Here is a 17,698-nt window from a genome sequence, read left to right as displayed (position 1 = left end):
TCACTGTTGGGGGTGCCTTAGGCGGAAAGTTTGAGAAACAGGCCTTAAGGTGCAACAGAGGAGAAGAGGAGATGGGAGAGAAGGAAAAGGTGGGGAGGAAAGCCTCGGAGAGGGGAAGAATCGACGAGATAGAAGAGTGAGGGGCTATTTACCAGCAGTTTCCCAAAGGTGTCTACCCTGTCTCTTTCCCCCAACCTCACGGGGCCTCACCGGGTATGAAGGACCCAAGGAAAAAGGCTAACCCAATACTTCTGGTACCACACTGGCTGGCTTACTGGAAAGTGCCATTTCCTCTCTTAACAGAGCCCCAGGGAAGGCTTTCTTCTGTTTTTCACCGGTTTTCTTTAATTGCACGCGATCCACACTCAAGACAGACTTGTAGCTGCTGTTTGTATTGTTCCCTAGGCAGCCCCACAAAGCGAGTCTTTGCTGGGCATGTTATTTACATGGTGGAAAGAACAAGCCATCTCCTCACTAGGGAAGGGCGTGGGGGCTGGGGCGGGGGGTACTGTCAGGACTGTGTGCTGGGCTTCACATCTGGACTTGGGGGACCAGGGACCCCCTGCCGGGGTGGGGCCATCTTCCCTGGGGCGTGGCTTGGTCCGTCCCAGGCCAGGGCTGCGCTCAGAAGCAGCACGTGCCTTTGGAGGCTTCTGCAGCGATGGTGGTAGCGTCAAGCCTCAGAGGGTGGGCAGGGCTGGGGGGCGGGGGGCGCATCCTGGCGGTGGCGGTGGCGAGGTGCGACCTCTGGACTCAGTTATTGTCTCTGGTGTCCGAGGAGGCACTTCCAAACAAGATGTCACTGTCATGGGACATGCTGCTCAGCTGCGACTTGGTCTTGATGAGAAACTGGGTCCTGCGGAACATCACCCTCTCCTGCTCCTGCTTGAGCTCCAGGTAGGAGCGGGAGAAGGTGTGGAAGATGGAGGTCACGGGGAAGGCCATGAGGAGGATGCCGCTGAGGATGCTGCTGAGCGCCACCACCTGGCCGGGCGTGCTCCGGGGCACCATGTCGCCGTAGCCCACGGTCGTCATGGTGATGACGGCCCACCAGTAGCAGGCAGGGATGCTGGTGAACTCAGGGCTCTCGGCCATCTCGTTCTCGATGACGTAGAGGAGCGGGGCGAAGAGCGCGATGGCCACGCAGAGGAAGAGCAGCAGGAGCCCGAACTCACGGGTGCAGCGGCGGGCCGTGAGCCCCAGCGTCTGCAGCCCCAGCGAGTGGCGGGCCAGGCGCATGACGTACAGGATGCGCAGCGCCCGCAGGACTCGCAGTACCAGCCCCACCTTGTCCAGGTAGCTGTTGCCCGTGCCGGGCTTGCGGCGGCCCGCGGAGGCGCCGTCCACCAGCAGGGTGACGTAGTAGGGCAGGATGGCTACCATGTCGATCAGCGTCAGCGGGCTCCGCAGGAAGACGAACTTGTTGGGCGCCTGGATGAGCCGCAGGAGGAACTCGAGGGAGAACCAGCCCACGCACACCGACTCCACGATGAAGATGTTGCGGCACATCTGGGAGCACCGGCCCTGGGAGAGTGAGAAGTGGGGGAGGTCAGCGGTTCCACCGCGAGGAGCACGGGGCTCGGTCCTGGGGCGGTGCTACCTGGGCCAGGGTGGTCTGGGCGCTGTGCCTGTCCCTGGGTCCCCTCTCTCTGGTTATACCCACTCCCTGGGCAATCCTGTGCAAGCCTGGAGCTTGAAGCATCTTCTCAACACTGACTACCCCTAATCTCTCTGCAGCCCAGACCTCGCCCCTGAAATCCAGACTTCAAAGGAGCTGCCTCCTAGGGGGGTCTGACAGGTGTCTCAAAGTCATCATGTCCCCAAATGAGCGCCTGACTTTTCTCTTCTTAAAATTTATTTTTATTAAGATGTAATTGACATATAACAAACACAAGGCATAGGGCGAGTTGATCTGACACATTTACGTATTGCGATACGAATACCAAGGGGCACATGTGCTCTGTCGCTTCCGTCATCTCTGACTCTTTGCAACCCTAATGACTGTAGCCCGCCAGACCCCCCTGTCTGTGGGATTCTCCAGGCAAGAATACTGGAGTGGGTTGCCATGCCCGCCTCCAAAATATGTTTTATAAGTTACTTATTTACCGTTTTTACTGTCTGTCTCAGCCCTGCTCACCTGTCCACCCTGCCCCAGAAGACTGTAGCCCTACAGGACAGGATACTTTGTGTATTGCTCACTCTCAGGCCCCAGTGCCTGGAAAGGCCTGGCACACGGCAGGTGATCAGTTACCAGGATGATCTGTTACCAGGATGGATGGCAGAGCACTGGCCTGTCTTTAGACAGCGTGCCAAGTGAAGGCCAGGCAGGCAAAGCGAAACCAGGGGAGGTGGCCCAAGTTGGGTGGAGGCCCTGGGGAGCCTGGCCATCCTGCCTGGCACCGCCTGAGGGCTGTCCCAGATGAACTCAGTCTTGAGGCTGCCTCATTCATTTTTTTAAGAGAAGCTGGAAATTTGGAGTTTTACATGAAATCTCCTGGGTTTTAAATGTTGTGACAATTCGATACAAAGAAAGCACTCCACATTTCATTCAGACACATCTGTGCCTTTGCCACGCAGGCTGTCAGGTTACTGCTCTGATCTGCAGCATGGGGGACCGTGCCCAGTTTAGACCTCAACGTCAAAGGGGCTTGGCAGAGAGGGGGGCACATGTGGTTCTACCTGGGCATCTTGCTGGTTCTGGGGCACAGCTGGGTCTATCAGACTCGCCGTACTAGCTCTGTCTCTGGGAATACGTGAGAAGCTGGAGAGATGAGCTGATACTTGGTGAGGCTGTGAGGTCTCAGACTTCTGGACAGGAAGCCCCCTCCTCTGGGAAGCCTTCCTGGAGTACGTCCCTTCAAGTATCCCCAGCACAGTTGATGGGCCTCTCACAAGAGCCCTCTTGGCTTGTGCCCCATACTTATGGTTACGGGGCTGTCACCAAGGCTTGGAGCACCCTGAAGCTCTGGTCACCCTGACTGCCCCCTGGAGCCTGAATACAGGAGGCACTCAAACACCTGCTCGGGTGAGACAGTGAACCCCACTGGTCCCCCAAATGAAACTGAAGAACGACATTTTTACTGAGTCATGAAAAAGGCTGGGTATCTTTTTTTTTTTAAGCAGGTATCATAAGTTGAATAAAACTGTGGCTTTATTAGTATTTTCCTGATAAAATCAGCATTGCGTGTGTTGGGGCCAAGAAGAAATCAGCGCTAAGCACAGGTGCTTCCAGACGGGTCTCGGGGGACAAGCACTGCTCTTTTTGGGAGGGGCGTATAATCCTCACAGTGAGTAATTCCTGAATGTGCGATGCCAGGCGCTGTTCCAGTTGCTTCTCATTCACTGAATCCCCCCAGCACTATGAGGTGGGCCTGTTCACAACCTCTTCGACATGTCAGGAAACAGAGGCGCAGAGAGGCTGAGTGACTTGTCTACAGAAGCACAGCCAGAGTGGACGAGGTGGGATTCAAATTCAGGTAGTGATGAACCTGCCTGGTTCATCACTACCCCTCATGGATCTCAAAGGTTCACTTTACTGATTGAGTGTTCATTTTACTGGTTGAGTATTTTCTTAACACTGGCTTTTAAAATTCAATGTATTCAAAAAGAAGTGTCAGAAACTCCCTGAGAGTTATAAATGTAACACTATTGCTACTTTCCCCACAATACTTGTGTATGGAAAAACCCTCACGTGGTGAGTGGTTTTAATGTTAAATCAGAGGGTTCACGTAAAACCCTTAGCACATGCATGGTACACAGCCAGTGCTCAATAAATGCTGGCTGGCATGATATTTATGTTTAGTTCATACTGCCATACCTATTTCTCCAGTGCCTACACAATTTGCACCTGTCTGAACTTTTCAGTCTGTCTTGAGCCTTGCTTCTGGAACCCCTACGTGTGGGGAGAAGGTCCCAGAGATGGGTCTCATACAGACGGAGGCTGAGCTGAGGGGCTACATGAGGTCCCAGGCTGCCACGTGGGACCCATACTTCCATACTTAGGGACCCAGACTTCAGACTCAGTTAGACCTGGATTTGGGCAAGCTGCTTTTCCTCAGTGTTCTCAGCTGTCAAGTGGTTTTGGGAACACCTCCCATACTCAGATGCTGGGAAATTCATTGGGGAAATAAGATACAGGCAGAGTGGCAGCCCAGCCTCTCGCTCCCATTAACTGCCGGTAAGTAAGTGGTATCCCTGAGAACTGGGCATGCACCCCATCATGCCCTGGAGTAAACACTTACGGGAACTCCCTTCTTTAACAGAAAGCAATGCTGGCTAATTGAGGTTGCCTGCACACACACACATCTATCAATGAACATCATATTCAGGACCCCAAAGAGCTTTCTGGGATCTTTTCATGTAAGGGAATTGGGAAGGCTGACAAAGGATGCAAGTTGGTGAAATAAATTTTGGTGGTGCACGTCACGTGCTCAGCTTGGGGCCAGGCACATCAAACATCGCGTCATCCTTCCATCCATCCATCCGTTCATTCAACAGAGTGGCTGAGTGCCTCTCCCATGCTGGACATTGTTGTGGTGGGCAGGGGGCACAGCGCGGACCTGAACAGGCTGTGGAGCTCAGGTCTGCATGTGGAGGAGGACGACACACACGGAGACACATTTGTAAACACACATAAACACAACGACGGACTGGGATGCTACTGAGCCAGTGCGGTCAGGGAAGGCTTCCTGGAGGAGGCGACAGGGCAGGCAGAGAGTGGTCCCTGCAGCAGCAGCCCCGTCCTCCCCCGGGGGCAGGGGCGGGGCCCTTACCTGCTCCTCCTCCTCCCTCAGGCTGGGCAGGGTGCTGATGGAGAGGTTGACAGCTGTGACCGTGACAAAGAGCACCGACAGGAAGGCGAACACCTTGCCGGGCAGCCCCGAGTGCGGCCTTTCCACCATGTCGCGCAGCCGCCGCATGCAGCGGCCCAGGCGGCCCTCTTCCTCCGCGGGGCCCTCAATGCCGGGGTCTTCGCTGTCCAGTGCGTCGTCCTCGTCCTCCCGCTCCACTGTCTCGGCGAACTCCTGGATCTTCTGCAGGTAGCGGCGCTTGCAGCAGCCGTCCAGGTGGTCCTCGGCGATGCCCCAGTAGAGCAGCTCCTCCTGGAAGGACAGGGCGCACATCTCCCGCAGCAGCCGCAGCTTGCCCGCCCGCAGGAAGGTCAGGATGGTGCCGAAGGCGCCCGGGTTGCGGTCGAAGAAGAACTCGTTGCAGGTGACGTCATAGTCGTCGCACACGTTGAGGATGTCGTCGAAGTTGGTGCAGGCCTTGAGCTGGCCCAGCCGCGTCAGCGGGAACTCCTCCAGCGTGGTCCAGGGCAGCGAGTACTTGATGCCGCCCACGTTGATGATGATCTGCCGCCTGCGGTCCTCGGGCTGGCCGCCTTGGCGGGGCTCGTCCTGCGGCCGCAGCCGCTGGGCCCGGCGGTAGAAGACGCCTTTGAGTGACTGGCTTTGGGGGAAGAAGGCTGGATGGAAGGAGGCATCCGACGTGCAGCTCAGAGCGCTGTAGTCGTAATCAGAATTGTCTCCCGGTAGGAGGGTCATTTTGAGCTTTCACATCCCTCTCGGGCCTGGGGTGGTGGGGAGAAGGGAGGAAAGAGACTCAGCGACTCCCGAGTCTCTGGGGACAATGTGGACCCTGCAGCTAATTGCTGATATGGGCTGCACTGCGTTTCCCCAGATTCACAGGGGGAAAGCCCTAACCTCCAAGTGGATGGTGTTAAGAGGTGAGGTCTTTAGGTCATCAGGCGTAGATGAGGTCAGGAGGGTGGAGCCCCCAGGGTGAGATTAGTGCCCTGATAAGGAGAGGAAGAGACAGCAGGGTCTCCTTTCTCTCCACCCACTCAGGGCCTGGTAAGAAGGCAGCCAACCTGCAAGTTAGGAAGACAGCCCTAGTCAGAACCCGACCGGATCTCAGACTCCCAGGCCCCCTCCCCCCCACCCCATGGAGAGCAACCAACGTCTGTTATTTAAGCCCCCTGGTCTAGATACTCTGTTACAGCAGCTTGAGGGAAGATACTCACGAGTCAGAAGAGCCACTCTATTGTTCAGCACCTCCTGAACTTTGCCATTCCTCCGTATCCACATTTTTTACACCATAAAAATGCACTGAATGCTACTGTAAGCCAGGAGTGGCTTCAAGCACTGGGAGTTTGCAGCCATGCATATAATCAGCTGTGGCCCCCGACCCCACAGAGCTGACAGCCTACATCGGTACTGTTATTTACTTAACGTTTCAAGTTTGTCCAACTTTGGGGGATATTTATTTAGTTTGGAAAAGTAGTTTAGTGTGGACCAGAGGTTCTCAACCAGGCCTGATTTTGTCGCCGGGGGACAGACGGCAATGTCTGGAGGCATTTTTGATTGTCATGACTAGGGGATGCTACTGGCATCGAGCAAGGATGCTGCTAAAAGTCCTATGGTCAGATCCCACAACAGAGAATTATCCTGCCCACCATGTCCATAGTGTGAGGAGGAGGGGCTCCGCTGTGGTGGTTATGAGCGTAGATTTTGCTGTTGAATGTTCTCATCTGCAAAATGGGTATAACCATACGATCTACCTTATAGGATTACTGAGAAGATTCAGGGAATTACGTACCCAAGACCACTGAACACAGTATGTGGGACATGGTAGGTACTCAATACTTCCTGTCTACTATTTTTTTTATTACTTTATTATTCTGTTTTATTTTATTTTATTTATTTTTATTATTTATTTTATTTATTTATTTTATTTTATTTATTTTCTGCACCATGTGGCTTCTGGGATCTCAGTTTCCTGACCAGGGATCGAACCCGGGCCATGGCAATGAAAGCGTGGAATCCTAACCACTACGCAACCAGGGAACTCCCCCTGTTTACTGCTATTACAAGTATTAAACTCAAAAGGGACCGCCCGTATTCGTTCCATGCATGGAAAACATATCCCTTGCCATAAATCAGAGGCGATGTCCAAACAATGCACAATTGTCACAATTGCTCGTGTGTCAGCAAACGTCATCTTGAGGACCCAGGACTGAACTGGACAGGCTTGCTCACTCCTCCAGGAAGCCCTCCTTGGCTCTTCCAGCTAAATCAAGTGTCATCCCCACCCACCCCCATTTATTGTCACCACACTTGCCACCTGTTTTAGAAGGATCTGTGTGCAAGCCTGGTTCCTTCAGTAGACTGCTTGCTCCCTGGGGGAAGAATGTGCTCTACTCATTTCTGAACCTCTGTATTCAGCAACGTAAACGCTCCAAGAAATGCTCAACAAATAAGTACATTTCCTGTTGGTGAGGCCAGTCCGATGAGGGCACTTCTGAGAAACTGAGGTCAAAATCTCAGCTTACACAGACTTCTTCCTTCCCCGTCCTCAAAGCTAAGGGTTTGTGCCATTAGAATCAGATTGCTTATGCAGTGATAGCTCATGGGCTGCATTTGGTTTACAAATATTTTGCCTGGCTTGGAGAAGATTTTGAAACATGGAGACATTTCATTTAAAAATTCATATATGTTTTTTGGGGAAAATCAGATTATCTGGCAACCTTCGCTTCAAATTCCAGCTGAGAAATGCCTGTCCCTCTTTAGGCAGGGCAGGCATGCTACGATCCACTGTCATCCCCACCCCTCCTTATTGTCTTCCGGACACCCACTTTACTTCCCTTATGTATGTTTCCTTCCTGGTCACTGTAGGCACTTGAGTTTGACATCCCTAGATCACAGCAACAGAGCTCTCCAGAATTAAGCTGATCTGGGAAAAGTAGTGTAGTACGAGTCTATAATACTTGGATGTTATAGTTTTTCTTTTTACTCGGACTGCACCAGGTCTTATTTGCGGCATGGGGGATCTAGTTCCCCGACCAGGGATGGAACCTGGGCTGCCCACATTGAGAGTGCAGGGTCTTGAGCACTGGATCGCCAGGGAAGTTCCAATACTTTGCTTTTAAGATTCACCATCACTCCCCCCGCCCACCCCAGCTCAATCACCCATGGATGCAAGTGGTACCAGCCAAGTCTATCAATTCCAAATGGAGATCCATTTCTGATACCTGAGTGTTCATCCATGCTATGGGCATGTTCAGCGGAAACACACGCGGTTGCACACATATACACACAGCCCCGCGTGGGTGTGGAGCAGTGTTTAACAGGAGCCACGGACGTTTCCACATCTGAGAGGGGCACCTTCCTAACAAAAATTCTTTCACAAATGCAAATCATCACTCCACGCACTTATCTCTGGGGCAAACTATCGTTTCTCAGCTCAAGTTTTGGAAAACTAGGGTACACCTGTGTTTGATCTGACTTTAAAGCGTTAAGAGTGTTTTTAACTTCACCTAAAATTGGAACTCGTTTCCTTAGGCAGAGCCTGCCAGAATCCCTTGGAGGAGGAAGATGGCTTTTAGTACCACAGCTTTTCAGCTATGCTGCTTTATCTTTGCCACTAAAGACAAGAGGGAAAACGACATTCCGTTTGGCAAGAATAGTGATGGAGGCACGGGAGCCTTCCTCTCATCCTGCAAACCCTGGAGAGCGCTTGTGAAACTCCACGTCTGTAATCACCTCTTTTCTTGCAGAATTTTTTTTTTCAACCCTCCTCGCTTTCCCTCCAGCTGAAAGCTCCCCCAATTAGCAATTCCTCATTTTTTCTCTCGTGATCTATATCAGCCGTGAGTCAAAGCCTCAGCCTCCTGCATGGAAAGTTGTCCTGTCTCAGAGACAAGTATGGAGAGGAGAGAAAAAGTTGCTTTGTGCAGGCTGCTTGTACACGGAGGGCCAGAGGGCCCTGGGGAGGCTCCAATGCTGAATTTGCTCAACAAGGGAGGGCACGCTTGCCCTGAGCCTTTGGTCTTAGGGTTGTCCCGTCTGATGGGGTGCGGGTGACAGTTCTGCCTGCTAGAGTCTCTGGTAAGGCTCATAGATCAAACAGGCGCCAAAGTCCTGCTTCTGGAATATAAATCTACTTTTCACTCAGTCTGGTATTACCCTCACGAAAAAGCTGATTTTTAAAAATTTCGGTGTTAGGTCTGTGAGTTCTAGAGCATGGTGGGATCTAGTGATTCTGCCTCTTAGGGTCTATATGTCTACTTAGGAAGAGGAAGCTGTTTGAGAAAGGGGCTCCAATGGTGGGAATGAGAAGGAGGAGTCCTGAGGCAGCTCTCATTCATTCATTCGTCCAACATTACCACGTGTGGGACTGGGCCAGGCCTGGAGGCACAGCGGAGGACCAGACAGAGCCAGTCCTGTCCTTATAGAGGAGGCGTTCTAGTGGGGGACACAGCCTCTAAATAAATACACAGATCATTTCAGGCCCTGATGAGTGTTGTGATGGAAACAGAACTAGGTGACCAATGGGAAATGACTGGGGTGGGGGGTCAACGCTAGCTGGAGGGACCCAGGAGGGCTTCTCAGGGGAGGGGACGCTGGGGCAGAGCCAGCCCTGGGAGGACCTGGGGAGCAGTGTCTCGGATGGAATTAGAAGAGCTTGCTCCTGACCTGGGAATGGGGCTGGATGGTCAGACACCGAAGTAAAGGCCAAGTGGCCAGGCAGAGTGAGCGAGGGGAGGTGGAGGAAGACGAGTGCGTGTGGGGTCAGCAGGTGACAGACGGGCTGGGGTTTGTTCTTCGTGGGCGGGGCATCCTCTGGAGAAGTCCCAGGCTGGGCTGGGGAGACCACCTCTGTCTCTGGAAAGAGACCACCGAGGTTTGGACCAGTGGAGGGGTCTGGAGAATCGGAAGGATTTGGGGTGGGCTTTGGAGAGAGAGAGCTGAGGGGACTCTTGCTTGTGGGACTGGAGTGTGGTGAAGGGGAAGGACAAGGACGTAGGGAGATCCCAGGGGTGCCATTCACCCAGGTGGCCGATAGGTGGCGCTAGGAGGCCCAAGTTAGAGAGCCTTCCGGCTACAGGATAATGGAAGGAGAAATTGTGGGCCAATCAGAGACAGAGAGGTCAGGGATGGGGCCTCCCACGTGGGTGATGGGTGGTATCAGAGCACCAAGGCCGACCTGACGATCATTGGGGAAGAGGAGGGGGAGCTCTGACCTGGCTGGGCTGGACGGGATGGGAGGGCCCGGCGAGCAGGGACATAGCAAACCCCGGGGGCTGGTATTCCCTGTGCTCAGCGCCCAGCACCCACCCCCTTGCTGACACTGCACATCGCGCCAGCCCTGAGTGTCGGTGCGGGTAGACACTCCTCCGCCCCTACCCAGCCCTGGCCAAAAGATGTCTGTATCCTTTTTCTGATTCCTGGAAGCAGTGACTATGTTAGCTTCTCTGGCAAGCAGGAATCAAGGTTACAGATGGAAATGAGGTTGCTAACCAGCTTCCTTTGAGGTGGGAAGATTTTCCTGGACTCTCTGGGGGCCACATGCAACCACCAGAGTCCTTAAAAGATGGAAGAGAAAGGCAGGAGGGTGCATCAGAGTGATGAAACGCTGAGAAAGACCCGACTGGCCAGTGCTGGCTTTGACGATGGAAGGGGCCACGAGCCAAGGAAAGTGGGCAGCGTCTAGAAGCTGAGACAGACGGAGAACACTCTCCTCTGGCTCTCCAGAAAGGAACGCAGCCTTTCCAGGCCTTTATTTTAGCCCTGCAACACCCACTGCAGACCTCCGTTCTCCAGAATGTGAGGCGATGTTTGTTTTGTGTTAATCCACGCAGCTTGTGGTGACGTGTCACAGTGACAACTGGAAACAGATACAGCCAGTGTTGAGAAGAAGCTGGTTAGACTCCAGCTTGGGAGTGGGGGTGGGGGGCAATTTGCTGACGACCTCAAGGTGGGGAAGCAGAAGAGCCTGCTAGCTCTGAAGTCAGGAGACCTGGGTTCAAGGTCTCCCGTGACTTTGAACAAGTCATGTTCTGCCTCTGAGATACAGTTTCCTTATCTGTAAAATGGGGATATTTGTTGCTCTGACCTCTTGGAGTTATGGTCAGGACTAAAGCAGAGGACACAGATAACACAGGTGCTTGGCCCAACGCCTGACCTGCAGGGGATCCTCAATGGGCCTGCTGTATTATTACCAGCTATGAGGGGGATCTGTCATTCTCCCCTCTTCCAGACAAGGATGACTCCTTTCTTGACCTGATTAGGCAGGACTGGACCCCAGCATTGTCTGACCCCCCAGAGCCCATTGCTGAAGGGAATGTACTCATATGGCCTCTGGGAAAGCCTGAGGGGTATCAAGGGGAATGATGGACGCTGGTGTCTGATGACCTGGGAATCCCACTCTTGGGTATATCCCTCAGACTTGGATCCACAGGGCTTATGACAGACATTGTCTGTAATGTATTTGCACTCCAACTCTTGACTCAGGATCCGCTTCTGGGGACTCAGATGCAAGCAAGGAACAAGGCACAAGAATATATCTCGTGTTGCTTTGGCGCTAGGAGGTCTCCCAGTGTCCCTCCCGGCGGTGGGGGAAATGAACAAGTGATCCAGATGGCAAAAGCCTGTAGATTCCGCAGGAACTGGAAGCAATGGACTAGATGCGGGTTTAACAACACATTTAGATCTTAAAAACATGGTCCCAAGTAGGAAAAAAAAAAAACAACAGAAGTTTATAGCACTTTGCTGTTTATGTAAATGGGCACACACACAACATTACATATCTTACAAAGACTAGAGCACATGTAAGGATCTCTGTCAACCACAGGGAGGGTGCCTGGGAGGGCAGGGGGAGGGAATAAGCTTGGGGATTGGAACGAAGGAACAGTGACTAAGACAGCCTGGTGATGCAGAGCGATATGAATTAAAGAGTGTGGTTAGCACCACCCTCGGTTTTCATCCAGGTTAGAGAAAAAGAAGAGCACAAAAACTGTCACTCCAGTGGGTTTTGCATCTCCCCGGACTCAGCTGAGATACAGACCCCCAGGTCCCTCCCAAGACCCTCTCATCAGAATCCTTAAGTGGGGGGGCCAGGAACTGGCATTTCTGAAGGCTCCCTGAGAGCCTGCTGATGTTTGAGAGAGGAAAGGCAGGGGCCAGGAAAGCTGGCAGGCCTTCCAGGTGCTCTGGGCTTCGGCTGGGAGCCCTCTGCCTGACTTCCCAGCCTCCCTGGGGTTCTGGAAGGCTCTGTGGGTCCTGCGCGAGGGAAGCCTCACTGGAAAAGTGGAGATTCTCTGGTTCATGAGAAAATCTGTCCGCTCTGGGGCTGCCTTGATCGAACGCCCATTCGTGAGCCCACAGCTCCGTGGATTCTCCCCAGGCAGCTTCTCTTCCTCCTGGGAGAAAGATGACGTTCAGAAGCTGTGACGGAGGGCTGAGTGTACATTTCCAAAGAGAGATGATCACTGAAGCCAGAAGGAGTTCTGAAGGGCAGCACCCCCACCTGGAGGCTGCTCTGTGGCCAGTGTGTGACTGGGGGTGGGGTGCAGGACCCAGGGGCAGGGGTAGGACTCTGGAGCGGGGAGCAGGGCGGAAGGAAGGTCTCTGTCAGGGTGGGAGGAAGGTCTCCATCAGGCTTGTCTGGCTATTGCTGCTGCTTCTGCTGTTAACCTTTCGGCCTGATACAGCCATCTATACCCACCAAGTCACCAGCCCTCTTCCAGGCCCGTTTCCCCATACAGCAGGGACAAGCATGTTGACCTCACCAGGCTGGTGAATGGAGGTTGCACGCCCATTTTACAGATGAGGAAACTGAGGCTTTGAACGGTGAAAACTCATGACTCTGGTGGCAAGTGATGAAGCCAGGGTCTAACTAGGTCTGTGGGACTCTGAGCAAACCTCTTTGACTGCATTCTACTGTCTCCCTGCATTGCTGGTTCCTGGTGGCGGAAGGGTGTTCAGCACCTCGCCTCTATTTTCTAGGCACAAGCTTTTGAAGAGTCTTTGGGGATGGGGAGAAGCAGGCAACTGCCCATAGCTGGGGAAACATCCTTGGTCCTACCAGATATTTGCACAAGAGCAGAGTAAGGAATCAACAAAACTGGTTTCATCGAGTTCTGGGTTGCCATTTCAGTCTCTGGGCAGAACTCTCCTGTGGGGTAGCAGGCACCAAGCAGGGCTGAGGGTGTGGTCTCTGGACCATGATGCCTGGTCAACCGTTCACCAGCTGTGCAGCCTTCTGCAAATACCTTCACCTCTCTGTGCCTGGTTCCTTAGCTGTAAACTGGGGTGTCGTCCACTTGCCTTCTAAGTGCTTGGAGCCATGCCTGGTGCGTTAGAAGGGCCCCGTTTGCCAGAATGGCTTCTGGGCAGCATGCCTGGCACCTCACCTGCCTGCTCCCCCGACCCCACCCTGGCATTTCTTCCCTCAGAGGAGCAGTGTGAAGCCAACATCGCCTTCCAGAGGGCGGGACCCCAGTGCCCGCTCTCCTCACCTGGCTGAAGCCAAGTGCCTTGCTCCGTGGGCCTCCGCTTCCCCGTCAGCCAACAGAAACTGGCCGCACAGGCCTGCGGTCGGCAGAAGGGTGGCCTCCCAAAGAGGCCCACGTCCCAGGCCCTGGATGGAACCTGGGAGTATAACCTTACGTGGTGAAAGGGAGGGTGTTACTGCGATTAAACTGAGGAGCTGGAGATGCGGACATGGCCCCAGATCGACCGGTGGGCCCAGCGTCACCACGAGAGTCCTTATCACAGGGAGGCAAGTCCACGGGGTTGCAGAGAGTCAGGCGTGACCGAGCAGCTGTCGCTCAAGGGGATCAGAGTCAGAGATGAAAGAGACATGATGGCAGACGCTGAGGCCGGAATGTTGTAAAGCCAGGAGCCAAGGACGCAGGGAGCCCCCAGAAGCTAGGAAAGGCAAAGGGAGGGCCTCTCCCTGCAGGAACACGGCCTTGCTGCCCGCTTGGTGTCAGCCCACTGAGGTCCATCTGGACTTTTGATCCCCCCAAACCGTAAGATAACAAGTTTGTGCTGCTTTAAGCTGCTACACTGTAAGGAGCATGTGGCAGGAAGAAAACAAACCAAGCACAGTGCAACTTTCTTTAAAAAAACAAAAAAGCATTTTTTCCCTGAGCTCCTCAGGCTTTGGTTTCTGTCTCTCCTCCCCACACTTGCCAACCCGTGTCATTCCTTAATCCCGAGCGGGTTTCGAGGGGACTCCAGCGGTCTCTCCCTGCAGTCCTTCCCCTACCGGGGGAGTTTCATCTGTCATGGTCAGGGTTCCTGGCTGGGCTGACTCAGAGGCGGATCATGCTGCATTAATCCTCAATTAGACCATTAATCAAAACGGATCCAGCCGTTAGGCTGGCCCAGGCCCTGGCACACCGGATCCCTGTGAAATGCTGTGCCTGCATGGGAAATTCATCTTCTCTGATGTTCTCCTGTCCATGCTCATTATAGTCCAAGTGGGCTGGCCCCCAGCCCTGCTTCCAGTGAGCGGGGGCCTCAGTCACTGGGGTTGGGGGATACTTGCTGGGAGCTGGGCTCTCTCCTCCATCCCACCTGCCCCCTAAGAGGGAACATCCAGAGACCCCCATCCCCTACCCCCAGACAGAGGCAGCCTCTGGAGCCTCCCTACAATGTTCCTCTGGCAAAATAAAAACACACACGCTTGCCTTCTACCAGGAGCTCTGGGGCAGGAGCTGGGTGGTCCTTCTGTGTTTGACCCTTGGCGGCCTCTGATTCGGGAGCACAGGGGTAAGTGGAGGCACAGGCTTGGGGAGCAGTGGGGCGGGGACACCTACTTAAGCAATCCTTCGCTTCTCTTTCCTCAGTAAGTGTTGAGGCCACGTGTCTGCGGTCAGCTGCAGTGGGGCAGAGTGGGGAAGGAGGGGTGGTGGGGCGGAGCGGGGAAGAAGGGGTGGCGGGACGGAGTGGGGAAGGAGGGGCGGTGGGCCCTGTGAGGCCGTCATTTGGCTCCTACCTGGACCACCGTGACTCCGTGCGTGGATTCTGTCAGTCAGATACTGTCTGCTAGGAAACAAAAATGGCCAGGAGGGACTAGTGCTGGCAGCCAGACTCCCTTGCCTCCGCCTTTGTATCAACTCTCTTTTAGAGTGGCTTTTCCAGCCACGATTTTCCAACCACGGGGCTCCATCTTTGGGTTTAGTGAGCCAACCAAGGGTGGATTTCCAGACCCTCTATCTCCAGCCACCGGAAACGTTGACTCTGCTTCACATATTCGGAAAGGGGACCTGGAGAAAAGACGGCCAGGTCAAGACGCCTCAGAGTACCCTGGGGGTTGACTCCTCAGACCTGGTTGGAGTCTCTCAGGCCTGCGTCCAGGCCACGTCTCTGGGCCCTTCTGTTCTCTGGGGCATCGTCCTCACCCTCGCCACAGCCCAGCTGTGTGGAGTGCAGGGGGTTCAAAGTGGCGGCGGGACGGGAGCCTGACTCCCAGATCTGCCCCCGTCAAGACTCCAGGGCTCCCCTCGCCTGGCCCTCAAGGCTCGGGACGGGGACCAAGGCTGTATTCTCACGGCCCCTGTGGGTTTGAGTGTGTCCCATGACAGACATCTTTCCACTGGAATGGGCTCTTAGGGAATGACGGATGAAGGCAGTCCCCAGGAGCCGTCATCGCCTGCCTTTCAGACGTGCCTTCCCTCCCTTCCCGCTTGGTGGGTACCTCTGCAGAGCTCCAGGACGGAGGATACAGGGTCAAGCTCAGGTCTGACAGCTCCTGAGAAGTGCACCCAAGAAAGCCGGCACACGCCCTGGCTCTGGCCCTTGGGCCGGGTCGCCAGCCGTGCCAAACCTGCCTTGGAAACGTGAGCGGGTGAGGCTCCCCGGAGCGACTCTGACTGTGCTGTCATGCGTGTGGGTATCAAACACACCCTAGTGAATAAACCTCGGCTCAGATTCACGGAGTCAGAAGAAGCCACCCTCCTCAACACACGCGATGAATCAGAGCGGTTCCGGCTCCCTTCTCTCACCTCCCCTGCATTTATCTTGAGGGGTCAGCAAAGGGGGTCTCTGCAACTGCCTCGTTCACCTTGCTGACTCTGATGCCTGGCACCCTGGATGTGCTTATGGACAGCAAGTGCTTCAGGAGACGCCTGCTGAATGGACAACTTCCGTAGCACACCCCGTTGGTGGGAGCCTGCCTTCATCAGTACGGTTAGATGGGCTTTTCTCAATCCTCCTCCCCATTAAAACCCTCCCCCTAAGGAGCTTTCTAAACGCCTTTTCTTCTTATCCAACAACCTATTCCAGCCTCCCCCCTCCCCCTGAGAATGAATGCAGTAGATGAACCAAGGAAAGGCCATTCTGCAAGCTGTCCAGTGACCTGCTTGTACACAGCGGGGCGAGGGGTGTTCTCTCCAAGCTGCAAGCCGGCTCCGTCCTCTCCTGCCCCACATCCCATCCCTCTCCTGCCAGGCTGTCTCCCTAGCACAGCGCCTCAGTAACTGTTAGTGAAATAACGAACCCCTGAGATTTGCCAAGGTGAGATGCACACAGTAGGCGCTCAACCCGTCTCCCAGCCAACCCGTGAATGAATGAAGGAGCTTCCCTCCTTTCTCTCCTCACCCAAAAATTCCATCCAGGCTGAGCCCCTTCTGGGTAGGGAGCGCCCCCGGAGGGTGAGGAGGCCACCTTCCCCTCCAAGGAAGAGTTGTCTCAAGAGTCCCCAGCGCCTAGCTCATAGTGGGTTCTCAATAAAAGCTCCTGGCCCTGATGAACAACTCAATGAAGCCCGCTGACCGAGGCCTCACTCTGTACCTAAGGACGGAGTGAATGAGCGGGTACAGACGGACGCCCCCCCCCGCCCCCCTCCATCAACACCCCCTCCTCCCCGGATCCTCCTGCGAGACGGCGAGAAACCTCGGCCACAGCTGGGGTGCGGCCCCCGCCCTGTCACTTCGCGCGCCGGGGGACCCCAGGGAAGCGCAGAAGCCGGACCCGCACGGTGACCGCCGCGCGCAGCTGCTCCCGGGTCCCCTGTTGCCCCAGACCGCCCCCCTCGGCGTCCTTCCGGGTCCCCGTAGGGGCCACAGCTACGTGCGGCTCCCCCCGCCCGGGCCCGAGTCCGCCCGCCCGGCGGCGCCCGGCGGGGCTGCAGCGCGCCAGGGTCCCACCTCAAGTTCTCGGCAAGGCGTCCCCGCCGCGGAGTTGGCCGGGCCGCGGCTCGCGTCCCCCGGCGGCCGGCGGGTCCCGGCGAGGACGCGACCAGGGGCTGGAAGCCGCCCGCGCCGCCTCCCGGAGCGGCCGGCCAACTTCGGCCCCCGGGCCCCGCTCGGCTCCAGCACCCGGATCGAGGGCCACCCGCCTGTGCCTCCCGGTCCCCGCCGGGTTCCGAGTGCGCCGGGAGCGCCGCGCGGCCGCCGCCGAGGGAGGGAGGGAGCGGGGCGGGAGGCGGGCCGGAGGGAGGGGCGGGGCGCTGGGCGGGGAGCGCGGGCGGCGGCGGGGAGCACGGGGGGCACGCGGCGCCCGCCCGGGTGTCCGGGCGGCCCAGCGCCGGGCCTCCGCCCTCGGGTGCAGCGCGCGGCGCCGGGCTCCCTCCGAGTCTCCGCCCGGGCCGCCCGCGCCGAGCGCCCGGCCGCCGCCCTCTCCGCCTTTCCCCGCGTCCCCCGCCCTCCCGCCCTCGGGATCCCAGCGCTCCGCTGCGCTCGGGCTGCAAGTGCCCCGCGGCGCGCCGGCCTGCTGGGGTCACGTGCTTCCCCGGCCCCGCAGGTCGCGGACCCCCCGCGCGCTGCCCGGGGCTCCAACGTGCCACGTGAAGCGCTCCCGCTCCGCTGCCCCGGGGCGCACGCCTCGCGGGCCGGGTCCTGTGTCTTTCCCGGGAGGTCCCAGTGAGCCGCTGCCCCTGGGGGCCTCGTGCCGCCTCGGGGCAGGGA

General features: G+C 55.9%; 1 protein-coding gene across 2 annotated transcripts; it reads right to left on the bottom strand.

Annotated features, from left to right (window-relative positions):
• Positions 1-322: 322 nt before the first annotated feature.
• KCNG1 (potassium voltage-gated channel modifier subfamily G member 1) lies at positions 323-17,194 on the bottom strand. Of its 2 annotated transcripts, XM_044927530.2 has the most exons (4): positions 16,940-17,194; positions 5,706-5,872; positions 4,773-5,572; positions 323-1,524 (listed from the first exon to the last, which is right to left on the bottom strand). In XM_044927530.2, exons 3-4 carry the CDS (start codon positions 5,544-5,546, stop codon positions 754-756), a joined length of 1,545 nt encoding a protein of 514 aa, XP_044783465.2. In that variant the 5' UTR covers positions 5,547-5,572; positions 5,706-5,872; positions 16,940-17,194; the 3' UTR covers positions 323-753. The 2 variants fall into 2 exon arrangements, with proteins under 2 accessions (XP_044783465.2, XP_025119064.2); XM_025263279.3 differs by lacking the exon at positions 5,706-5,872.
• Positions 17,195-17,698: the final 504 nt, after the last annotated feature.

This window comes from Bubalus bubalis, chromosome 14 (genome assembly GCF_019923935.1).
Source record: "Bubalus bubalis isolate 160015118507 breed Murrah chromosome 14, NDDB_SH_1, whole genome shotgun sequence".
In the NCBI taxonomy this organism is placed as follows: Eukaryota; Metazoa; Chordata; class Mammalia; order Artiodactyla; family Bovidae; genus Bubalus; species Bubalus bubalis.
The sequence above is the reverse complement of the archived record's forward strand: the minus strand, read 5'-3'. Positions and strand labels throughout refer to the sequence as shown.